Below are 25,329 nucleotides of genomic sequence, written 5' to 3'. Positions count from 1 at the left end.
AGGGGTGGTGGCCTGTGCCTGTAGTACCAGCTGCTTGGGAGGCTGAGGTGGGAGGATCACTTGGGCCCAGGAGTTTGATTCCAGCCTGGGCAACATAATGAGACCTATCTTAAAAAAAAAAAAAAAAAAAAAAAAAAGAAATCACAAAAGCCCAAAACTACCCAGAGGAGATGGCTTTTGAAGTATTCTCCAATTTTTTTATATTAGAAAACCACTGCAAATACATAAGATTGTGATGAAAATTGCTTACACAGGGCCTTCATCCACATTAGAATTGCTGGGTCAGAGCGCCTCCACATTTTTAGGTTTTTGATGTGTATTGTTACTTAAGTGGCTCCAAGACAGGCTGTACCTGCTGAAACTTCACCAGCAGAACAGAGTGTAGAAGGGGGCCATTTAGTGTAGCAGTGTCCTTCTTTCAAAAGTGTCTGCAGCTCTAGTGACCCTGTTGAGAACGGGAACAAAATAGTCTCTGGATCTGAGGTTGTGGTGCATGGGCTTCTCCTAAACATGGCAACACATCCTTCTCGACTTCCCCAGAGGATTCTAGGCCATTATTAGAGTGAGTGTCCCTGCTTCAGAATTGGATCTCTGGCTGCTAGATTCTGGCTGGGGAGGAGCATGGATTCTGAGTGGGAGAAACACTCATTCATTATTCATTGTCTCTTTACTGAGGCCCAGGTTCACTGCCCCGAAGGAACACACATTCTGATGGGAAGTGGTGGCTCCTTACATCAAAGTATATGTGTTTTTTTCACAAAGCAGTTTTGCTTACATCATCCCATTTACATTCAACAGATGAAGAAGATACCCAGGGCTCAAGAGAAGACATGACACATATGACTAAGGGGCAGAGTCAGGTCTCAAATGCAAGTCTCCCCATCCTGACTCCAGGATCCTTGCAGGGGTCACAGCAGCCTGGGTGCTCCTCCCCTTGGGCCCTCAGGAGTCAAGCCCAGGACAGCTAAGCCCTGGGACTGGGGCCTGGAGGAGCTTGCAGCCCACCACCCATTGCACCCTCACTGGGGACATAGCAACCCAGGCTGAGGCCAGGGAATCTTAGCGGCTGAAACTTCTGATTCAAGTGGCCAAGCAGAGGACTCAGGCTGCCTAAGGCTGAGTGACAGGAACCAAAGGCTGCCTCAGGATTCAAAGGGTAGTAAATGGCGTTTATGAAGCAATTACCAGCGCTGGGCACTGTTCTAAGGGCTGGATGTGTGTTTATTCACTTAATCCTCACTACAGTCTCATGAGATGGCTGCTACTCTCAGTCTCATCTTTTGGATGAATAAAACAGAAGCACGGAGGGGTTTGAGTAAATGGCTCAAGAATTCACAACTAGAAAGTGGTAAAGCTGGAATGTAAACCCTGGCAGACTGACTCCAGAATCTGGGCTCTTAACTACCACACTAGACGGCCTCTGAAGTCACGTGGCCAGCATCAAGGGGTACAGGCCGAAGGGCCCAGGTTCCTTCTTTCCCCAAGCTGCCACCATCACTTTGCCTCAGTAATGTGGTGAAGCACCTAAGCACTTGGACTCCGCATTCTGGCTTCCAAGTTCAAGTCCTTACGTACAACTTCCTAGCCATGCGCCTGTGGGCAAGGCACTTTCCCTCTTAGAGCCTCCATTTCCTCATCTGTAAAACAGAGATAATCACAGTCCTACCTCAGATAGGGACCTCTCCGAGACATCACTGCAGCAGAAGATGTCAATGAAGTAATGCACATGAAGTATGCAGCATGGTGCCTGGCCCACAATAAGTACTCAGTAAATGTTAGCGTTTATTGTAGGGGAATATAATAAGATGTTGACTCTCCAGATTGGCTGGATGGTAAAGTGAGGAGTGGAGGGCAGGGATAGAGCCCTGGGGTGACCATCCCAGCCCAGTGAAGCCCATTCAAGTCGACAAACATTTCAAAGGTTTATTGATATTGCCTCTGTGCTAAACTCCGTGCTGGGCATCATTCCAGGTGAGATGCAGACATGAAACACTGGCTCTGCCCTCTAGAAGCTCACAGTCTACTGGGGGAGACAAACATTGGCAGGGTGAGCAGAAGCGCTGTGAGGGCTGAGAAGAGAACACAAACTTGGCCTGGCTTGGGGGTCAGAAATGTCCATGTCAATAGGAGTTTGCCAGACTACGGGCAAGGGGACAGGCATTTCTGACTGATGGGAGCACATACAGAAAGGCACAGAGGCTTAAGGGTGCCTGTTCTGGTCAGGTGCCAGGGAGTAGCTTTGTGTTGCTGGGGTGTAAGGTGTGTGTGGTGGAGAGGGGTAGAGGTGAGAGACTAAGGAGATGGGCAAGTGCCAGATCATCCACGATCCTGAAAGCCATGCTGAGGAGTTGGGGAACGATGGACAAATATAAAAGGTAAGCAGCGATGGGCAAGATCAGGATTGAGTTTTGGAAAGATGGCCCTGGCTGCTGTTTCGCAAGAGAGGAGTAGAATGGAAGCAGGGAGACCAGTCAGAAGGCTATTGCCATCGTTCAGGCAAGAGATAAAGGTAGTACAAACCAGAGTGGCTGGTGGTATTAGGGGTGCTCAGAAATGGGCAGAGTCAAATTCAGTTCAGAGGCAGAACTGAAGGCAGATTTCAAGGATAACCTGGAAGTTTCTAGCTTGGGTCTATCTGTGCTAAGACCTCAGCTGAGCTGGGAGCAGACACCTGTGCTCTGTAAACTTGTCTCTTTTTCCCTTTCGGTGTTTATTTTCACTTCCTTTCGGTTTCCTTGTAAAGTTAATTTCAGAAAATTCCCATCTTGTTTCAGCTGAACTGAAGGGAAGGGAAATGTTCCCATACTCCAGCTGGGACCAGGGTTCCCAGGGCCTCCCAGGGCCCAAGCTTTGCTGGTGACCTCTCCAGCAGAGTGATGATGCACAAACCTGGAAAGATCTGGTGGGACTAGGGCCCAGGAGAAGGTTTGGCATAGCTTGGCAGGCCTGCTGGGTGGGCGAGGGTGGGGGCGGTTTGGCCGGTATCAGGGGATGGCAGCGCAGAGAGAGAAGTGAGTAAATCCTCTTTTGCCTGTTTCAAAGGAGAATGGCTCCCTTCCCCGGGCAATGCCCCTAAGTCATGGCTATCTCTGGTCTTTTCTTCTCTGGATTTCACACCCCCAGGCCCCACTGAGGGGTGTCTCTCAGGAGCATCTGTGCCAGAGGGAGGGATCCCAGAGTCCACAGTAAACACCCCATGATAGGGGGTTGGTTGGGGGATGAGAGGGATTAGGAGGCTGTGTGGTGGTTTGAAGAGGCAATGGGCTGGAAGTCGAAAGACCTGGGTGAGGGCCAGTCCCGGTGAACTCTCTGTGTGACTGTGGGCAGTTCCTTCTTCCCCTCTTTGGGCCTCAGTTTTCCCATCCATCCAACAAGGGGGCTGGACTCGAAGGTCTCTAGACGCCCTAACAGCTTGAAAGATTCCATTCTCTTCTCTGAATCTGCCCAGGGGGAGGCCTTGGGGGCTGGGGCACCGGCAGGGGCTGAGAATTCCATAGCAATTTGCATGTGAAAGCATGTTACTGCCATGGCTATTAGTGTGTGCAGGGGGGCTGAACACAGGGCTAGGACAGCTAACTGTCAGGCTGGCCGGAAAGGCCCAGGCAGCCTGGGTGGGGGAGGGAAGAAGGCCTGCCCTGAGGTATGTGTGCACAGGCTGGCCAGCCACACTCAGTATCCAGAGAAGGGTGAAACCGCTGGATCTGTAAGGTTCTGCCCAGCCTTGAGATGCCCAATTCTGGGTCCGGGCTGTGAACCAGTGGGTCTGGCCCCTACGGATACCTCCAAGCTATTTTGCTGATGAGTGACTTCAGAGCTGTGTAAGGTGCCACAGGAGAGGGATCCCCAGAGAGGGGGGCAGACTATGAGTACATTTTCGTAGTCTGCTCCAAACCAGGCCTAAACCTCCCAGGACCATATTTTTCTTAGGGTTATAATGTGTCATTTTGGTAATTGCCTTGTGTAAACTTACACAGTTTGTCAATATAAATACTGTGTATATATGGGTTTGTTTGGCGCGCGCGCACACACACACACACATACACTCATAGGGATTCTGAGAGAACAAGGCCACACAGTATGCAAGAAGGGCAACCGGCTCTGGCCTGTGAGGCAAGAAAGCTGGGTCCAAGGCTTGGCTCTGCCAGCACTCCCTGTGTGCCCTTGGATAAGTCCCTTCCCATCTCTGGGCCTCAGTTTTCTTATGAGGGGTTTGGTCTGGAAAAGAGCTCTCAGAAAAGTCCTAGCTCTACTGTTTCCTGGCCCCTGACTTCTTAGATTCTACCTGAACCAGCATGAGGGCAGCCAGTGAGGCCGCTAGCCAGTTCCTCTGACAGCAAGGGTTCTACCCAGGAAAATCCAGCCAGTGTGGAGTCTCTGGTGCAGGGGTGGATTCTAGGATCTCCCTTGGTTTCCCCTGGTGCCCTGAAACTGAATGATCCACATGGAGTTTTTCCCTAGGGACCTGGCCAGAGAAAGGGGGCAAGCTCTTCTCTTAGAAGCCAGCTCCTCACCCACCACCACTAGAGAGGCTGGGAGGGACCAGCCATAGGACAACAGTGATAGGCAAGGGCTGAGGACACCTCTTCTAGTTTGGGCAGCTTCTGCCTACGGGCCTTGGGAAGTGTTTATCATGGGTATGTTTTGCTCAGGTACCTGGCCACGGGCTAGAGGAAGCAAGCTGGCATTAGAACCACAGGATAACTTCCTTTTTTTTTTTTTTTTTTTTTTTGAGATGGAGTCTCGCTCTGTCGCCCAGGCTGGAGTGCAGTGGCCAGATCTCAGCTCACTGCAAGCTCCACCTCCAGGGTTTATGCCATTCTCCTGCCTCAGCTTCCCAAGTAGCTGGGACTACAGGCGCCCGCCACCTGCCTGGCTAGTTTTTTGTATTTTTTAGTAGAGACGGGGTTTCACCGTGTTAGCCAGGATAGTCTCGATCTCCTGACCTCATGATCTGCCCGTCTCGGCCTCCCAAAGTGCTGGGATTACAGGCTTGAGCCACCACACCCGGCCTAGGATAACTTCTCAGGATGCTTAACAACCTCGCAAAAGGCCGACTTTGGTGGATGATAACAGCAACAGCCAGGTCGTAGGGTCCACTCTCAAAGCAGGAAGAGTCATCTAGAAGCTCTGCCCCAGAGCCAAATTGTCTACTCCGTCTCTCATGGGAGAAGCAACAGCTACCATTTATTGGTACTTGCTATGTGCCATGCGTTCAATATTTATTAAAAAAAATGAATACGTGAATGCATGAAAGACTCACTTTAGAACCCAAGTTTTAAATCAGTGTATTCTCCATTCTATCTCTCACATTCTTGTGACTCAGTCACCAATACAAAACAGAATCAAGAGTTACCTGGGCACTGAAAGACTTTTCTAGAATGTGAGGTCTCTGGGAGAAGGGACCTTGTCTATCCTGCTTTTCACTGTACTCCAGTGCCCAGACCATTGACTGGCATATAGTAGGTACTTGGTAAATATTTTCTGAATAAATGAATAAAGTTAGTATTACTCCTTCATTACCCAGACAGGGATCTGCCTGTCCCTGGTCTAAAAGGGAGTTATGGCAAAGCAGAGACAGGCCCTCAGGTCTCCAGCCTCTTGGTCCAGGGCTCTATCACCTGGAATAAAGGGCCCCATGGCAAACTCCTCCCACCCTCCCATATCCCTTCATCCTTATTCCCTCCAACCCCCAGCTTTCCCTTTTTTCCTTTCTCTTTGCCAGCTGAATAATTAACCATTGAAAACAGAAACTATAATTACTCTCTCCCCAATGCCTTTAAATTGCTTTCATTTTGGGTTCTATGACCCCTGTCCTGGGTGGGGGCTGGTCTCCCCCTCAGCAGCCTCCCAAAGGGGAAGCCAACCTAACAAGTGCCAGCTGGGGCCTCAGCCCCCCAGATCCAATGTCCAACTGTACAGGAGGCCAGCAGCAGATGGGCGAGGAGGGTCCCAGGCAGGCTGGGGCTGACTCAGCTGGGGTGTCAGTGGGACCGTGACGTGCCCAGGCAGGATAGGAGGCCAGGTAGGCAGGCGGGTTGGATTTCCGAGAGTGATTGATGCCAGGTGGCCAGAGGGCCGCTTGCTCAGCAGGGTCCAACCTAGGATGGCCCCAGTGGGGCCTGGGTCTTTCCGTAGGTTGCTTAGCCCAGCTTCGTGCCCCTGCCTAGTGGACACCAGGCCATTCATGTCACTGGTTCCTCAGGGAGGCCACCTGGGAGTTTAAAATCAACCAGTGCAATAAGGTCACAAGAGCCTTGGCCTTCCAGCTCCACAAGGCCTTATCTTTCAGGGAAACTGAGGCCTGGTTAGCACCTGCTCAGTTTGGCTTTATTGGTGAACTGGGCTCAGCCTGCGGAGAAAGCCAGGCAGCCCCACCCTCACCTGGGAAGCATCCTGTATCCCTGACTCACCAGGAGCTTAGGCCCAGCTGGGACAGGAAGGAGAGTCAAGGGTGGGGCAGTCTGGGGCCCTACCACTGGAGGCTCACACCTCCTGCCTCCAGCTAGCTGAGCTTGGTCCCTCCCTGACCAAGACAGATGGAAAGGGAATGGGGAGTGGAGGTGGGGAGGGCTCCTGTTTTTTAAGATCCCCAAGGAACCATGCTTGCTCAGACAAAGGCAAGAAGTGGGAAGTCAGACCCCTCGCTCTCAAGGAATATATCTTATTTGCTTGTGGTGTAATAAAAAGGCGTGCACTTGTATCCTAGAGCTCCCGTTCACCTGATGTGTGTCCTTGGACAAGTTACAGCCCCTCATAGGGTCTTGGTTTCCTCATCTCAAATATAAGTCAGGTAATTTCCCACCTACCACCCTCACAGGGCAGTTTATGAGACTCAATGAAACAAAGTGTGTAAAAGCATTTGAACAAACTGCCAGGTGCTGTCCAGGTGAAGGACACAAGGAACTACTAAGCACACCGTGTGGTCAACAGTGTGAGCACCAAGCTCAAACCAGCGCCAGCCATGGCACCCATGCTAGGGCAAGGGAACAGTCACTTGCGAAGCTTCTGGGCTACCCAGCAGATTGCCCCACTCCCCTTTGTAAAATCTCCCTTGGATTTTACTTCACACTCCCACAGCTGCTCCCAGAGGGCCCCCAGGGCTTCATCCCCCACTGGGAGAGTTTAAGGCAGCTGGTATCCTGGACTGGGTGGGAGACTACTGGAGGACACTCAGTTGGAGAAGTGTGGGAAGTGCTCACTCAACCTGAGTCAGGCTCTACCCCAGTGAGCGACACCAATCTGGCCTGAACCAACCCTGATGAGAGACCCCCAGCCCAGGCCAGGCCCCAATCTGGGCAGGCAGTCAAGCAGCAGAGGCTCCATCTGATCCAGGCACTTCCTTTGGTTAATGAGAAACCAAATAAACAGCCTCTGCCCCAGCTGGCTCTGGGAGCACCCCAGCCAGGCCCAGCCCTACACTAGCCCAACCTTCCTTCCCTCCACCCACAGACCCTGTGGCTCTCCGCCCCCTTCCTTCTCCACCAGCTCCCCACTTCCCTCATAGCCCGGGTGGCTCCTTAGCTAGTTCTCTGGGGCTTCCTGCTCTGGATCACTCTCTCTCTCCTTCTTCCTCCTGTTTCCTCTGCTGCCTTCTTCCCCATTTTTAGCTGCTGGATCTCACTTGTCCTCTTCCCCTGACATCTGTCTTAGCCCTCTCCACAGGGAGTCCCCCCACAAGACCAGCAGGCTGCTCCAGGCTGGAGCAGGAAGGCTCCAGGCCCTGCCAGTCTGCCTCTCCGCTGTGGGATGGAGGCCAAACCCTCTTCAGGGCTCTCACCACACTCTTTGACTTGAGCAGGTTACTCATCAGCCTGTAGGAGGTAGACCGGGTGCCCAAGGCTGCTCCAGCTTGAGGGTATTGATTGCCAGCCAGAAGCCCCCAACTATGCCATGGTGGTGGCTGTGGTGTGGCCCAGCTCAGAAGCAAGATTCTTCTGGCTGAGAGGTGAACTGGGCAGCCTGAAGCAGGCCCAATACCCAGTAGGCCGCAGCTGAAGCTCAGATCTTGGGAAGTTATTTCTATCCACCTCCAGGCGTCCTGAGGCAGGGCAGGGCTGGGCCTGCCAGCAGGTCCCAGATCTAGCCCCAGCTAGGTGGTGGCAGTACTTGCGGACACACCCAGGTCCCCATGGGAACATCCCCTCCTCCATCAACCATTTCTAACTGGGCCTGTGCCAGACTGGGCAGATGCCCATGGCCTATGCCACAGAGATGACAGGATGAACAGGGGAAATGGTCTCAGGCTCCATGACGGCAGAACAAGAGAGCAGAAAAACCTGGGGTGAGGGGAGTGGCAGGAGGGGCATAGGGCATTAAAACATCTTGCTCCACTAGGATAGCCACTCTCTTCCCATACCTGCCCCAGTCACCAGTGGTTTGGGCACAGGAAAGCGCACACATGCACATACCCCCACCACACACACAAACACACACACGACTCTCACTCTCCATTTCCCAATATCACGACACCATTTTATACCCATTTCTCCATGTGGTTAATTTTTTTTTTTTTAGTTCTCATTTTTTTTCTAAGAAAAAAGCAACAAGAAAATAATTCAGAGTTTATACAAAACATCTTTACATTATTTTTTTCCAAAAAGACTAGTATTTACACAAATGGCAACAGAAACAAAAACAAAAACCCTTCCGACTGCCACCTGGAAGGGGCTGGCTGTTCTGCTCCCTCTCCCACCTGGCACTGGGGTGGGCAGCTGGCCAGGAGGCAGTGTGGAGGTGGATGGTGTGAGGCCCAGCTCCTTCCATGGCTGCTCTGGGAGTGCCTGCAAGGCGCACTCAAGTGGCAGTCTGTTAGCAGCCGTGCTGGCAAGGAACTGGGGTCAAAGTGCACAGCGGGCTGGCCCAGCCCCAGGCAGCCTCTTCCTCTTTCCAGGCCCCAGCCCAAGACTGGGACAGCAGCAGGAGCTGGGTTGGGTGGGGGTTACCCACCTGTGCCAGGGCCCAGAAAAGGGGCAGGCCACCTGGTCTTATACCCGCTTAGGTCTCCACCCTGGGCCTCTGTTTCCCCACCAGGCCAAAGGATGCCAAAGGTAAGGAGAGAACAGGGCAGGGGGTAGGGGGGAAACTCCCAGCTCTGCAGGGCAAATAGCCACCTGGGCACCTCACCTCCCTCCACCCCCCATGAGGTCATCTGCCTGCAGCAGCTCTCCTGTTCCCCAGGCAACAGCCAATTAAGACATTAATTACCGTGAGACTGAGGGAGGCAGGAGATGCCCAAGAATCCCACAAGGAAGGGATTTTTTTTTTTTTTTTTTTTTGGTGGAAGGGTGGCAGTGACTACCCCATTGCCAGGATAAGCCTCGTAGAAGGAGGGTCAGGAGGGGAGGGTGGGACACCTTGCCCAGTAGCACTTTCCTCTTCCATCATGGGCAGGAATAGCCCTGGCCTGCCCCTTACCCCACCAGAAATACCGAGGAGTCTATAAAAGAAATGGCATCGTATGCTTCCTGGCCGACCACATCGTGCCCCAGGCCCTCTTTTACTGGCTCGGGCCAGGCTCACAAAGCCTGGGGAGGGGCTGCCTTTTACATTTTTCCATTTTTCTTCAAAAAACAGATGAAAATGAGTTGACAGCTAAAAAATGAACACAAAAGCATTAAAAACAGTGATGATAGCGGACAAGCAGTCCTGGGAAGGTGGCAAGGGGGGCGAGGGAGGGGCAGGGCCAGGGGACTGCCTCCCTGCCTGCTGTCCACCAGCGTCCAGCCCTGCCCTCCAAGAAGGGGCGCCCCCACGGAGCCCAGAGGCCTGGCCAGAGGGGGAAGGCACAAGAGCATGGGGGATAGGGGCACAAGCACCCCCCTCCGAAGCCCAGGGGGCAGGGAAAAAGGGGGATTATAAAAGCCAAGAAACTACAAAACTAAATACAAAGGTGGGCACAACTGGCGAGGGGAGGGGGTGTGGGGGCGAAAGGAGAGGTCCGGTCCAGGCCGACTGTCCCTCAGGGGCCTGAGGCCGTGCTGGGCACTCAGACCTTGTAGTAGATGTTCGCCGGGCTCTGGGGCGGCATCTCCTGGACGATGTAGACGGGGTGCCCGTAGTCCCCACTCACCTTCTCATAGTGGGGGCAGTAGTTGTTCTCTGTAGTCCGTAAGGGAATGATGATGTCGCTGGGCTCGGTGCCCGCTGTGCCACTGCCCCCCTTGGGACTGGCCAGGGTACTGAGCGAGAGGGCAGCCGCCCGCTGCTGCGTGTGCTTGCGGTGCCGCTTGCGTAGCTTCAGTAGTAGGACTGTCAGGAAGATGATGATGAGCAGGAAGATGACGCAACCGGCACCGACAGCCGCAAACAATGCCACCTTGGAGTTGAAGAAGCCATCAGGGTCCCCGCTGCTGCCCCCACTTGCACCTGGGCCACTCTTCTCTTCCTGGTTCACAGTCTCTGAGGAAGGGAAGTGGGGAGGAACAGTCAGCCAGGGGTCCCAGGGACACACAGCAGATTTCAGGCCAGGCCCAGCTTGTATTTCTTCAGAGACAGGGCCTAACAAGGTGACAGAGCAATGGCTCCTGACCTCTGGGAAATACATATACACTTACCATGCTTGCCATAAGAGTCACCCAGGGAGCCCCGACTACCAGGGGCCTGTGTGGCCGTCTTGACAGTGTTGTCTGCCTCCTTGCTGGGCCTGCTGGTAGTCAGCTGCTCAGGCGTCACAGCATTGGGATCTAAGAATGGAGAGAGAACAGGTGAGAGGGAGGGACCTGGCCAGCATAGGTGTCCTCAGTCATCAAGGGTGGGCCAAGAATGGCCTGGATACTGTAACCCTGCGCCCCCCACTCCTAATACACATGCACCCAGCCAGGAACATCTGTTCCATAGGTCAAACGGGGTGGAGTGAGGGGACCCTCAGACTAGGCACTCACCTTGGCCAACCTTCATGACGATCTTCATGGTGCGTGTGCGGCACACACCCCCCTCCCGGTTTTCCAGCCCCTCCAGGCTTCCATTGGATGTTGCTGCAGGAAGAGGCCAGAGAAGTCAGAGAAGTCAGGAGGAGAGAAAGGTCTACCAGCATTACCCAGAAACTCCCATTCTGCCTCAGCCAACAGGAAGATAAACTGCAGTTGGGAGAAGCAAGCAGTTCCCATCTACCAGTGAACCTTTTCATTTTCTTCCCTTCCACTAGGAACAGAGTGGCCTAGTCCAGCCCAGGCCAAGAACAAGCCCCACCCCCGGGGGCACTGCTCCCCTATCACGAGCAGGCCATGGTCCCTCAGTAAGGTCTGCCTTTTCACTGGGATCATAATGGGGGCTTCTACATAGACTGAAAGGAATTCTGGAGTAGGAATCATGAGAACTGGGTTGGAGTCCTGACCCTATCTCTAACTCACTGTGTGATCTAAGGCAAGAAGCCCCTTCACCTTTTGGGGCCTTGGTTTCCCCTGAAGAAAAAGGCTGAATAGCTGGCTGATCCCAAAGGGCCCAGCAAATGCTACCATTCCCAATATTAGAACTTAGGTGGGCAAAGAAAATAAGAGAGAAGCAACATGAATTGGAGACCTCTCCTGCCCAACCCCTGGAGCCAAGGTGAACTTGGTAAATGTTGGAGCCAGAATTCCAAGGCCAGGCTAGGCGGAGAACATGCCAGTCTTCAAAGGGTTTCAGATCCGGCAGGGCCTTAACTACATGCAATAGCACTGTACCACGTAGACGCTCCCACTACTACAGGAGAGGAAAGAGTTAAGCCCAGGGAGAGAGCCAGAGGATGGGATGGGTGGGACTCACAGGTAATGTAGTAATCATGGTGCTTCTTGAACTCCAGACCCATGTAGTTGGGGCTGAACTCCTGGAACTTGATGGTAAAGCGTATTTCCTGTTCTGGCCTATTGCAGGTGACCAACACGTTGGGGTCGAGCACCGTGCTACAGGTATCTGCCTGCTCACGCCGCACCAGGTACAGCTTGTAGTACTCATAGGGCCGCCCTGCTTCTGCTCGGGGGCAGATGATGTCCAGCTTGTCTCCAATTTTCGGATAGATCACCAAGCCCTTCCCACTCAGGAACCTGCCCAGAAGGAAGAAGACGGTCAGCCTCGGGGTTGGGGGTGGCCCCAGGCCATTCCAGAACCAGGGAAGTGGACAAGAGCCAGGCTGGGCCTACTGGGTGGAGATGGCAAGAGCAAGCCTTCTGCCCTTCCTCCATCCTCAGGCTGGGGGTGGGGAGAGAGAACCACACTACCAGGAGGGTGTGGAAGGGGTGGCCCATGGGCAAGGCTGCCAGGCTCTGACTGCTCGGCAGGGTGGAGCACTGCCTGGCTGGGGGAGCCCTTTGTCCTAATGTGGCATTTCCACAGGGGGCTGACGTGGCCAATGGGCTGGGTACCAAGGTGTCAGGCCCATGCTACCTAGAGGTGGCAGTCTTATATACCCCCACCCCCAACAAACATTCCTTCATGACCGCTGCTACTGCCTCTCCTATACCCATACGCACACACGCGCGCGCGCGCACACACACACACACACATACACACACAGCAAGCCCACACATGTCTTAGTCACCACCCCCCCACAGCTCCCAGCCAAAGGCTGGGGGAGCTCAATCTGTCTGGGACCCATGTCTTCTTCCCCATCCTTACTAATCTTGGGCATGATGGAAAGATAGGAACAGGCATTGCCTGGAGCAAAGGGATGATGGCCACAGTCTCTGGCCAGGTGCAGCTCTGCTCACTTCCACTGCCCATTGTCCTACTGGCAATTCATCCCACCCTCAAAATGGAAGAGGCTGAACCCCTAAACTTGATTCTTCTCATTCCTAAAAAGAACAGAGGAGAAGAGAAGGGGCTCAACCAGAGACAACAGATCATAGGAGATAGGGCCTCAGTAACCCCACTCATCTGTATCCTAACCCCTCACCTCTGTGTTGCTCCTACTCCAGCTCCTGAGAGGAGATGGACAAATGCCTTTTGAGCCAGGTTCATATTCTAATCCAGAAGGCCAGGCACTGGGGGACAGCAGGGAGGGTCAGCTGCCCAGGGCCACCTATCCATAGGACTCTGTCCTTGCCTAAGCACACAGAAAGAAAATGGTGCTTTTTTGGCCATTTCTGAGCCTGGATGGGCTGGTGCTGAGAGCAAGGCAGAACCATGTAGGAGAAAGAACACAAACTTTAGAATCAGATTCCCAAGCTAAGCCCTTACTAAATATGTGACCTCCAATGCCCGATCTGAGCTTCAGTTTCTTCTCTTGTAAAGTGGGGGTGGCAAGAGCCCCTACCTTCCAATACGGTGGTGGGAAGACGAGGCAGCACATGGAGAACACCTAGCACACAATAGGCGTTCAACGTGTTTGACTGCCTCTTAGAAGCAGTCTCCCAAGAGGCAGGAGGTCAGATACTAAGACTAAGTACCTATGAGCTCACTCTCATATTTTGGAGGGGAAACAGGAAGAGAAGATACGGTTCCATTATCAAGGACTTTACTGTCCAGTTTGGGTTGGAAAAGTAAATAACCCACACTCGAGTGATAGACAACACCAGGCTATCTGTAGGTATGTGTGAGGATGATGATTCAAGCAGCAAGGGCTGGAGGCAGGGAGAGGAAGGAGATAGCTCATCTGGCCAGGATGGTCAGAGATGGATCCACAGGAAAGGCAGGATGAAAGTGGGTCCTGGGTGAGGAATAAGAAGTCAGCACACTGCGAGAGTAGACAGCAGTGGCTAGGACACAAAGCTCGGGCCAGTGATTGGTCCAGCTTAGCTGGGAGTGAGGAGAGAGAAACAGAAGAAGAGGTGGAAAAGTTCACCTGGGGCCAAACTGAAAGGCCTCAAGTGTCACAGCAAGCAGGGTGGGTTTCATCCCATTGGAGAGAGGCTCTTGGAGCTGGAAGGACAATGGAAGGCTTCAGGCAGTGCTTAAAGAGAATGAAGCTGACAGTGTCATGCACCAGTTCACAGGCTACCACAATCATCTGAGAAAAGAGTGGTTCCATTTCCTGAGGGCCCCTTACACCAAAGGGACAACAAGCAATACGGGCCTACTGGGAGCTCTGGGCAAATGCCTTTGCAATGCCAAACCTGTGTCCTCATCTGAGGGACGGAAACGATACCCAAGTAGGCAAAGAGGGAAACTGACAACATGGATGAAGTGGATGAAGAAAAGCAGCCTGTCCTCCATGTCAAGTGAGGCTCCACCAAATTGGGAGCTGCCATCTTGATGTGCAGGAGGGTAACAGCCAGAATGAGACGGCCTCCCCACTGGTACCTAACTACAGAGGGCCCAGAAAGGAAGTAGGCATGGGATGGAAGCCTGGATAAACATTTCAGATGGAACACCCCTGTCCCTTGCACCATACAAAGCCAACAAGTTTCCCCAAAGCCTCTAGAATTCTCCAGGCATTTTTTCCCTTTCCAGTGCTCACAATGGTCCCATCCAGATGGCAGGATTAGACAACTGCTCACATCTTAGAGCTAGCAGGAAGCTTAGAGTCCAGGTCCTTGATGTGAGGGAATGAATGATCAGATGAACGTTCCCATTGAAAAGAGGGGCCTAAACCTACCTAGGACAGTAACCCGATGGGTCTAAGAGGCCCTAAAACATTGCCTGAATCGTTGTACTGTTACATCTCAACAATACATATATATGCAGCCACATAGAGGGCACGGAAAGGGAGACAGGCCAGCTCAGCTTTCTAACCACTCGGTTCTGGCTTACTCACCAGGGAGTCCTGTCTACCCCAAGTGCAGTCTCCCATTGCCACCCAGGTTCCAGAGCCCTGGAACAGGGCTTCTGGCTAATTGGGGTTCTACCTTGAAGCCAGGGGCATTGAGGAAACAGATGTCTACATGATGGAGGAGGGGGGAGAAGAGAGAACTATTGCCCCCAAAACCCCTCAGAGTCTCTTCAACCTCGGTGAACAGACTTCATAAATATTCATTAGTTCATTTGCATAGCAGCTGGCAGAGGGAAACTCACCTTCCCCTAAAGTGCAGAAGGGAGCGGAGCCTGATGAGACCTGCCTTCCCTGACCCTGATCCCCCATACTGGTAACTTTCTTAGCATCTTCCCTACCACTGGGCAAACCTCGTCTTGACATGTCAGAAGCTCAAGAGAGTGGTAAGGGACCATAAGGGATGGGTGTGTAGCCAGTGAGAGTGAAGCCCAAAGCTAGGTAGAACACTAGTCATACTTTGAATGGGGATCCTACAGTTCTCCCCTCTTACCAGATTAGGAGTAGGAGTAAGGGAAGAGGAGGAAGAGATGTCCCCAAGTGAAAATCTTTATCCCCCCACCTTACTTCCCCCTACCCCATGACCAAGCCAAGCTTTCCTGCCTGGGGCCACCCCCAGACAAAGCCCTTTCTGAAAAATAAAGGGATTGACATGGCTCAGCAGGAAGCCTGAAGCAGGTCGCCATGGTAACCCCTGAGGCCTTCCCTCTCCAGCCTCTGATAGCCCTGGGACCCCAGGGCGCCACCCCAGGGAGTAAAAGGACTTAGGGGAGGCGGCCTAAGTTATTCCAGCTCTTGCCCTCCACCTAGCTCAAGTTCTACCTTCAGCCTTTCTACCTAGCTTAGAAACACCACCATGCCATCACTGCCACAAAGAATCCTGGGATATGAAAAACCTGAAGGGGCTGGGGACAGGAGCCTCCAAGGCCCTGGACTGGCCGGAAACCAACTAACCAACAGCCCCCTCCTTGTTTTCTCCAGATAAGCCCTTCTCCACCCATGTGAATACAATTTACAGGGGGCAGGGAGAGCTTGCAGCTAGGAGGGTCTTGCCCAGAAAGCTGCCCACATCCCACCAGCTCTATACTTCTTTCCCTGTCACCCTGCTCTCAGGATCTAGCAACTTGTGGTCAGAGAATGGCCAAAGGGGGAGCCTGGTTCTAGGCCATGCAAGTCCAAGTCTGGTAGAAGACTCTAGCCTCAACCTCGATTCAGTGACCTCACCACCACTGCACCTGTACCCGCCAGGGGGGCAAGACCAGTGGAGGACAGACCCCAAGCCAGAGCTCAAGTCTGTTCTCATCCCAGCTAGGGTGGGGAGCCCCCAAATTAAAGGCTCCTCTTTAACTCCCCCAGCTCCACCCAGCCCCCGAGGCTGGCAGAAGCAGGCCTGGCGTGTCCCAGCAGTGCCCGCCCAGGCGTGGGTGGGCAGGAACAGCAGCTGGGTCCTGGCACACATAGCTCTGTCGGAGGCAGGGAAGCCAGGAGAGTCCTGGAGGAAGTCACCCTCCCCACCTACAGTGAACTATGCCCTTCCCTCTGCCCCACCTGGCTAAAGCTAGTGTCCATTATGAATTTAACACCCCACCTCCCCGATGTCGACGTCTGCTTTCTGTGGGGTCCCTGAGAAGAGAGATTCTTGGCTCAGAGAGGAACCAAAGGTGCCACTCAGAGCTCTGCAGGGAGTGTCTGCCAGGCAGTGAGTTGGCTGCCTTTAGTTCAGGTCACCCAAGCAGTCAGCGCTGGGAGGTAGGCCTAGCAAAGTCAAATGAGGAAGTTGGAGCACAGCTCACCCCACACAGACAGGGCCTGAGTCACAAGGACAGACGCTTGCACACCTGCGAGGTAAGAGGGGAACTCAGGGGCAGGGAGCCAGGGCCTCTTCCCAAACCCCACCTTGAATTCCTGTCTCTCCTACATTTCAAGGCAGCAGGAATGAATGGCACACAACACAGCTCTGCCTCCATAGGCAAGTCATTGACTGGCCTGAGATAAGTCACTTCCCTTGTCCGGGCATATGCCTTCTTATCTGGAAAATGGGGCCAATACCTACTTCCCAGGGCTGTTGGGAGCATCCGATGAGATCATATATGAGAGTGCATTGTAAGTAGCAAGGTGCCGCCTTCCTATTAGTTAGCATGCCAAACACAGCACTATTTAGAAGTAAAAAGCTGAAGGAGCTTACATTCCTGGCTGCTAGCACCCTGACCCAAAACAATGACCGCGAAACATACCCAAGAGGGGCTGCTATGGTCTGCGGGGCAAGGAACCCAGAATGTGGCTGGTGAGCACCCCTGTATCTCAGTTCCTCTAATAATCACAAAGTGGACTCTCCTCCAAACCTGGTGTTCCCATGGCAACTAGCAGCCTCCTGGCTGGCCCACTCTCTCTCCTTTAGTCCCTAACCCCAGAAAACAGTGATGCACCACCATAGTATCCAGGGCCCACCCATCCCCATTCACCTGAGTGGATGAGACAACAGAGAGCCCAAGAGAAGAAAGGGAACCCTTGATTCAGTCCCTACCCCAACCTCACAGGTCCTTCTTGCCCTTCCCTGGCTGGCCTGTGTGGGAGTGGGGAGGCAGGGGAACAGGGTACTTTAGGAGCTGCTGGATTCCCATCACTCTCAGGCCCTCACCTGTGGCCAATCAGCCACAGAGGAGAAGAGGTCAGGTCCCTAACCACCCCGGAAAAGGGCCCCCTGAGCTGGCCTCCCCAGGACTGTGAGCTGGAACAGCTGTGTGGGGCTGGGGCCAACACTTTGGCTTGGAGCAGGCAAGCATGGGTTGGGGTCTGCAGCTGCCCCCACCCATGCTGGAGTCAAGGGTCCTGGATGCCAGGCCGAACCCCCCCACCCCCGCCCCCTTGTAGGGAACGTTTGTAATGTGATCTCAGGCATATTCTGACTCCCTGGAGGTGGGGGAACCTGAGTGGGGGGCAGGAAGGGGTCAGGACGGGACTGAGAGACTGAACTGCAGCAGCTGGACTTGGCTGAGGACTCAAGTGTGAGGCCTGCCGGCTGCCCCAAGCTCCCAGGGGACGTGGCTGCAGGAGGGGTCTTCTAGGACCATTTAGATAACAGGCCCCCAACTCAGACACACACACACACACACACAGGTTCCTAAAATAAAAAAACTCTAGCAGGACCAAACCCATCCCCCCACCTTGCACTCATGGGGCAAATCTGACAGGAGGGGCCAAGGAGGCAGAAGCTCCTGCCGCTCAGGGACTAGCACCCCAGAAGGCTCCAGCACCAATTTGGGAAAGAGACTTGGGAGTCTTGGGCCAGCCCTTCCAGCTTCCCCTCTCAGTCAGGGCTGGAGCCAGGCCGCAAGCACCTTGGAACCTGGAAGCAGACCCCCAACCCCACCACTTCTTTATTTTGATTTTTTTTTTCCCAAGGAGGAAGCAATTAAGCAGGGTTTATAGGCACTGGGAGATTTTCTTTTTTGGGAGGGGGGTTGCCAGCTTCTGACAGGGCTGAGGAGAGAGACCAAAAGCCAGGAGAGGAAGAGGGGAGGGAAGAGAGAAAATGAGCCTGAGAGAGAGAGCACGGGCATGTGCGAGAAACAAAAGGACTTGAGAAAAAGAGGCAGAGAGTGACTAAGAGTGAGAGGGAGTGTGAGAGCGAGGCAGAACAGGCGAGCCTAGCTGGAGAGGGGAGGTGAGTGCTGCTCACGGAGGGTGTGAGAGGGCGAACTGACACGGGCCTGAGAGGAGAACTCGGGCAGGAGGCAGAGAGGGAGGGAGACAGAGAGGGACTGTTTATTCGAAAGGCTGTGGCAGCCTGAGGGTTGGGCGCGGTGGCAGAAGCAGCCCCCAGAACTCTCGGAGAGCTGAGAGCAGTGCCTCCTTCCTGTCCTCTGGCCCCCATCACCCCGAGCCAATACACGCAGACAGTGGCTGCATTCCAGACCCCTGAGCCTGGATGGAAGGGGGGTGCACCAGGATCAGTCCTTCACCCTTCTCAGGATCTACCCAATTACAGAATGGAATTCGGACAGGTTCTAGAGAGTCTTCAGCCACCCCCCATCCCCACCCCACAATGCCTGCCCTCAGCTTGAGGTGGATGGGGAGGGGGGTCAGAGAGGAGACCACCCCCCAAAACCTGTAAACCAGTCCAGAGCACTAAAGGCTCTGAGTACAAACAGGGGAGCACAGACAGATCGTGTTTCTTCCAGCACCCCCAACTCTGCAGGAGGGCTCCTTTCCAGCTGTGGAGCTGCATGCTATCTCTGGTTAGGGACCCGAGAGAGCAATTAGGTCACTCCCATGAGCCCCTGTGATGGGCTACCCCAGGCGGATTTCAACTCTCCTGGCTCAAGAGAGAGCATTTCCAGCCTCCACCCTTACTGGGGAAATTGAACACTTCACAACCTTCCCCCCAGGCTCAAACAGCCCAGGGCTCCCAGAACATTTTGAGCCCCTGCTGTTAGGAGAGCGTTGTACCCCATTTGGCTTCTGGGTAGGAAAGAAATTCTTGCCAATCCCTTTCCTTGTACCCAGGCAGAGCCCTCCACCTCGACCCTGGTTTAGCCATCCCACCAACCAGTAATAGGACTCTACCTTAATCGAGGAGAAGAAAACTAAAGCTGCCTTCTCCCACTCCAGGGCTGAGAGATCAAAAGTCCCTGGGACCCAAGAGACCAAGGTAGGCAGGAGCCTGGGAAGTTACCGGGGGCGGGCGGGGGGGGGGGGGGGGGGGGGGAGCGCAGCAAGAGTGGACAGGAAGAAATTTGAGATACAGGAATCAGTGATCACGGATGGGGCAGGTCAAAGCTCCCCAGTTTCCTGCTAAGTGGGGTTGTTCGCACATTGCTGGGACCTCCAGAAAACTGAGAAAAAGAGCAATTTTGACCCTGGGTTCCAACCTGAGTCCTGGATGCCAAAAGAGAAGAAGGTCCAGAGGTCACTACAACAGCCCCAGTGACTTCCCACTAAAAGCCCAGAAACCACTGAGCCACCGCCCTGAAAGGTGTGCGTGTTGTTTGGAGGGATTGTGTGTGTGGTGGTGGTGGGGTAGTTGTGCAGGGAAAGGAGAAGAAAGAAAAGAAAGGATGTCCTTTATATAGCTGCCCACCCCCCACCCCAACCCCTTGGGGAAAGCTAAGCACAGCTCCCCAATCTAGGGGACAGACTCGGGGGCCAAGGGGACCTGCCTGGGCAGAAATCGCTCCTTCCCCACCCACCTCCCTCGCCAGCTCGGCCGCCACTCTCCGCCCTGGCTGGCCCTTGAAGCTCTGTTACCGGCTCCATTGGACCCCCGACGGGCGCTGGTTCGAACCCCCACCACCCAACAACCACTCTCCCACTCCGCCCCTCTCCACCCGCTGCCTTTGTGAGCCTGAGAGCAGCGCCCGCCTTTCTACCGCCCTGGCAGGGAGAAAGGAGGGGCGGGGGGCAAGAAGAGACAGCAAAGCAAAAAGCCAGGGTGGTAAACAAGGAAGAAAGAGAAATGAAAATGGGAGAAGCCCCAGTGGGGATGTTGGCGCTGCCACCCGCCCCAAGCGCCGGGTCCCGCTCTGTGTTCCCTCCACAGCTAAGCAAACGAGGAACCCGTGTTCTGGCCTTGTCCCTCGCCCGAGTCAAGCTCACTCCTGAAGCGGCTCTCGGCGAAAATCACCACGTTCCCAGGGGCCCCGGAGGAAGCTGCGTTCTCGCCTCCACTCAGCTCTCCAGTGCGCTCTCGGGCGCCCGGACTCCCCAGCTCTGCCTGGTGCGACCATCTCGACTTGATCCAGGACGTGCGGAGGCAAGGGCTGGGAAGCCCAGGGGGTCACAACCCCGCCAAGTCCCCCTACCCCACCCCGCCGCACCCTGCTCCGTCCGCCCGCCCGCCCGCAGGAAAACACTCGAGAAAGCGGAGACAAAATGAGGCGCCGCTCCTCCTCCAAAGACCGCCCCACATGCACTCCGGGGCGTGCGGCCTCACCCTGAAGGAGTGCCTCCCACCCCAGGGTCCAGAGGAGATAAGTTACTCACTTGGGGTTGAGGGAGCTCCAGGATACGGGCTCCAGGTTCTTGGCCAGCGGTGTGGCGAGCCGGCACAGAGCCCACACGACCATCGCCACAAGCCACTTGCCGAGCCAACGTTGCCCAGGCCGAGCCATCTTCCCGGGGGCAGGCTGCACTTCGGGATCCTTTGGCGCCTCCTCAGCAAAGCTCGCCTCGCCTTCCTCTGCCGCGCTGCGCTCGGAGCCGCTCAGGCGCCCATCCTCCGCAGCCGCCGGCTTTGAAGTGCTCCCCTCCCGCCGGCTTCGGTGTCGCTCTTCTCCGCCCGGCCGGCCAGGAGGACTCACTGGGCAGCCGCCCCCAACCCGGGCATGGGCTTCGGCCTCCGAGGGCTCGTTCTCCTGGGCACTCCGCTGCCGCACGAGGCGCGACGGGGGCTCTGCGCCCCCGGGTGATCCCGCCCGATTCCGCTCGACTCCCCGAGACGGTTCGGGGCTGAGAGCCCTCTCCCCGACGGGGTCTTCCCGCAGAGGTTTCGGTGGCCGCCCCGACGCCTCGACCGTCCCGGGATCGCTGTCCCTTGGAAGAAGTGGGGGTTTCCCCACAAAACAAGCTCGGTCCCCGGGCTCCCGACTGGGCCGCCCTGGCACGGGCTCCGTTCCTCCGGGCCACACTGGGACTCCGGGCTACGCGCCCCCGGACAGCTTCTACTTCAACGCGGGCCCTACTCAGTGTACTTAGAAGAGCGGGGAGACGCTGCCGAGCGAGCCAGTCCCATTAGTTTGCGCCTCCGATGCCTCGGCCGGGTAGCCCGGCAGCCTCGCGTCGCCGAGTCCTTGCTCCCGGGCGATCGAGCCCGAGGGTCTGCGGCCAGTGCGAGCTTCACACACCTCCCACTGCTGTCCAGCTCGCATAGGCTTCCTCCGCTGCCGCTGTGCTGTCTACTCCCTTGCTCAGGCGAACGCAAGGCCAACCCTGCTCTCTTAGCCAATAGCAAGCTCAGTGGCGGGGTCCTTGCCCCATACCACGCCCCTAGAGCAGGAAGGGGGCGGGGTTTCAGGGAGCTCTTAAGGACGCCGCGCGCCCGATGGCACTAATCTGAGTGTGCGGCTCGTGTGGTTAGGGTTGGGTCCCGCTCAGTCCTGTTCCCAGAGCGCTCAACCCGTGGGAACTTGGCACTCTCAAGAGCTACCGGCCTGCTCTCCTCCCCACGCGTCTGTCCCATGTACCCCAGGAAAGTATTTCCACTCTCTTTTTACACACAGGACCCCTGAAGTCCTGCTCTGTGCCCACCTCCGTGTCAAGGACAGCCTGTCTGCTCCCCGTCCAGTCCAACGTAAGGCTTTGGTGGGCTTTCCTCCTCTCGCCCTCAAAATGCACTGTCTGCTTGCACTTGGACCCAGAGTCGGGAACATAAAAGTGAGAACAGTGGGAGGGGGAGACTTGGGAGGGTCCAGTACTTGACCGGGGTTGGAGGTGGGGCGGGGGGCAGGGTGGGGTTTGGTGGGGAGGGAAGGCATGTTCATCGCCCCTGGAGACCAGACCTTCGGAATTTCAGCTTTCTGGGGGAGGCTTGTGGGACCTCTGGAGCCAAGATTTAGTCTTGTCCTGTCCGAAGGCGCGAGCAAGGTCCCGGGATAGGCAAGCGGAGATGAGAGGGCACGTCGATAAAGAAAGACACCTCGAGGGCAAAGAGGAAAAAGCACAGGACATGAGACTTTTGGAAAAGCAAAAGCGGGCATCCTGGCCCCAAGAAGCCGGACTCCAGCCTGTCCCGGCCTCGCCATCTGGGTCTTTGTCTCCCAGCCCTGGCCCATTCTCCCCGCCCCGCCTTGCCTCTTTGCCTTTATAACTTGGCTCGATCCCATAGCTCAGACCCTCCCGGTCCGACCCACTCTCCCTGGTCGGACCCCAGAGGACGTACCCACGTGCTAATGTCTCCCCCTGCTGGACTTCCGTAGCACTGCGGGCGCCAGCGATAAACCTGGAGCTCCCATCCGGAGCGTGGCATACCCAAGCCTGGCACACGCACTTGAACACAAGACCTGGGACAGGCGTGGCCTTGGCAAAAACCGCCACCCTGTATGGGGAGGAAGGGAAAGAACTAGTAGGAATATCTGAGTTTGGGGTAGGCTTTGGGACTGCCAAGAATATAAGGTCTCCCCACTGCTTCTTTATGGAGATTAGATGAGCAACACTCCCAAAGTGCTCCACCATTCGCACACAGTTTCATGTCCATCATCTCGCTTAATAGGTGACTGAGCTACAGCGTTTCTCAGTGGATGCTCTGATGATCTTTGTGGCTGTGGAGGTGGGAAGAGCCCAGATTTTGTCTTTTTATTTTCTCCCAAGTAGAGGAGAAAATAGGTACAATCTGGGCCCTTCCCACCTCCAGGGGCAGGCCCTTGAGGTAGATAGGGGAAAGAAGGAGCTGTTTGGGGTCTCTGAGCTCCCAGCTGGACCCTGCATTGGGGTGTAAGGAAGGAGAGATGAGAAGAACAGGGTGTAGGGACATACCAATAGTCTAGCTGGGAGACTGAGATCCCCGGAATGCATGCTAGGACATCAAAACCTGAATACAGAAAGTAGCCTGCTGCTTACTGAGTGCCTGCTATTGTCAAGAGCCATGTTAGATGCTTTTCCTTTCATAACCTTTTGAGATGAGTTTCAGTATCCCCATTTTACCTACAGGGAAAAGTAAGGCTTAGAGAGAAGTGACCCATCTGAGATCACCAAGCTGATCAGTGGTGAAAGCAAGATTTGACTCCTGGAACATCCATCTCCAAAGCCTATGGCCATTCCCCTGTACCATACTGGCTCAAATTCCCAGCCAATCCTTGCTTCTTTGCTTCTTTGGTTCATTCCTGGTTAAGGCTGGGTCATGCATGGACAGCAGCAGCCTGGGGCTGGCCAGGACTATTCCTTCACAATCCTTCAAGAGGTTGCCAGGCCTGGAAAGTTCATCTATGTTCCTGGCCATAGCCCAGAGTTCTTCTCATCTAAGACCACCACTGCCAACCCTAGAGCCAGCCTCGATTCTTCTTCCCCACAGCCAGCATGCCCGGTGCCTCACAGGAGGAGAGCCCAAGGCCAGGTGGGGGATGGGGAGATTAGGCTATGCAGCCAGTCTTGGGAAACATGGGAAGACAGCAGCAGTTCCTGAGTGTGCCAGCACCTAATCCCGGTGGGCAGGGTGGCAGAGGAAATGAGGAGAAGACTCTTTATGTCCAGACCTGCTCCACATGATAGTTACCCCTGCTCACAGCACAGCCTTTCTGCCTCAACCTGCCCACGCCAGCTACAGGGGCCTCAGGAGCAGAGCTGAGCCTACTCCCTGCCATGGCCAGGCCAGTGATTCCAGGTTCCCACCTTCTGCCCCACCCTGGCGGGGCCTCAGATGTAATGATTCAGCCCCCCGAGGTAGGGAAAAATTACTCCCAAGGGAGCCTGAGAGGAAGTCAGGATCTGTGAGCAATAGGGACCCTCTCATCCAAGCCCTCCCTATACCACTGGCAGTCATTCCTCACCCATGCCTCCTAGGTTATTGTGTCATTACAGATGCGTCCACCCATGCGCTCACGCACACACACACAACTATCAGGTTTCAAGTCCACCAGCATTTCCTGAGCAGTGCCTCTGTGCTGACCTCTGAGCTGGGCCAGCCCTGTTGACACAAAGAGCAGTTCCAACAAGCCCTGCTCACAAGGAACACCAAACACCGATACCTGTATATGGGGGATCCTGGACTCAGAGATGCGGGAGAACATCTGGCAGCTGCAGGAAGCCTCGGGCATCGTGCAGCCCTGGGAGAGCAGAGCTGCTCCTTCTGAGCTCAGATTCCCGCACCCATGAGCAGCAGGGAGGTGTAAACTTCAGAGCCAGAGTTCCCTCCTTATGAACTGTGTCTCCTTGGGCAAGTCAATTCACCTCTGTGTGCCTCAGTTACTTGTCTGTAACCTAGAGGTCATCCCTCATTCACATAGCTGTGGTGAGGGGTGAATGAGATAATGCATGTGAAGGGCTTAGTATCATGCCTGGCCCACTGTGGTGCTTACTAAATGGAAACTCTTATTCTTCTGCAGAGCCTCCCACAGAGACACTCTCATCCCCAGTCACACACATTCTCACCTGTTCACACATACTTTGTGTGCCACATGCACATTTTTTATCTCCTCTCATATTCTCACACACTTGTACATATACGCATACAAACTCTGATTCTTTCTCAGCTATCCATTTATTTAGCAGAAGGTGGCAGGACTGGGTCCTGTCCTCGTGGAATTTAAAATCTAGCCCCCACAGTTTCTCATGTTCATTATCATCCACACACATGTATGAACATGCACACACCTCCTTTCTATTTCTGTGGACCTTGTCCTTGACTTCTCCCTGCCTGCCTTGCACTCTGAGACACAGAGAGGTGAAGTAACTCACCTAAGTCCACTCAGCCAGGAAGTGGAAAAGTCAGGATGTAAACCTAGGCCACACTCATATCCCAAGGCTGTGGAAAGGAGTGTGTGCCAAGGTGTGGACCTTGGAGAGCCAGCAGGCCCAGCCAGAGCTAACAGTTAGAAAAGCAGACTGAAGGGTCAGGGAGCAAGGATCCTAACTCGAGGCCCAGGGCATTGCCAACTTGGACAACCCAGTGGGACTAGCAACCCTCTCTCTTGTCTGCAGTCATCTCTAGCCTGCTCCAT

The 25,329-nt window shown here is 54.7% G+C and overlaps 1 protein-coding gene across 1 annotated transcript; it reads right to left on the bottom strand.

The window, feature by feature from the left end:
- Positions 1 to 8,482: 8,482 nt before the first annotated feature.
- EFNB1 (ephrin B1) lies at positions 8,483 to 21,603 on the bottom strand. The gene is made up of 5 exons (XM_010356433.1): positions 20,663 to 21,603; positions 11,743 to 12,020; positions 10,881 to 10,973; positions 10,554 to 10,682; positions 8,483 to 10,398 (listed from the first exon to the last, which is right to left on the bottom strand). The coding sequence occupies exons 1-5, from the start codon at positions 20,788 to 20,790 to the stop codon at positions 9,986 to 9,988; spliced, it is 1,041 nt and encodes a 346-aa protein (XP_010354735.1). The 5' UTR covers positions 20,791 to 21,603; the 3' UTR covers positions 8,483 to 9,985.
- Between the last annotated feature and the right edge of the window lie 3,726 nt (positions 21,604 to 25,329).

Source organism: Rhinopithecus roxellana, chromosome 7 (assembly GCF_007565055.1).
Source record: "Rhinopithecus roxellana isolate Shanxi Qingling chromosome 7, ASM756505v1, whole genome shotgun sequence".
Lineage (NCBI taxonomy): Eukaryota > Metazoa > Chordata > Mammalia > Primates > Cercopithecidae > Rhinopithecus > Rhinopithecus roxellana.
Note: the sequence above shows the minus strand (reverse complement) of the source record. Positions and strands in the feature narration are given on the sequence as shown.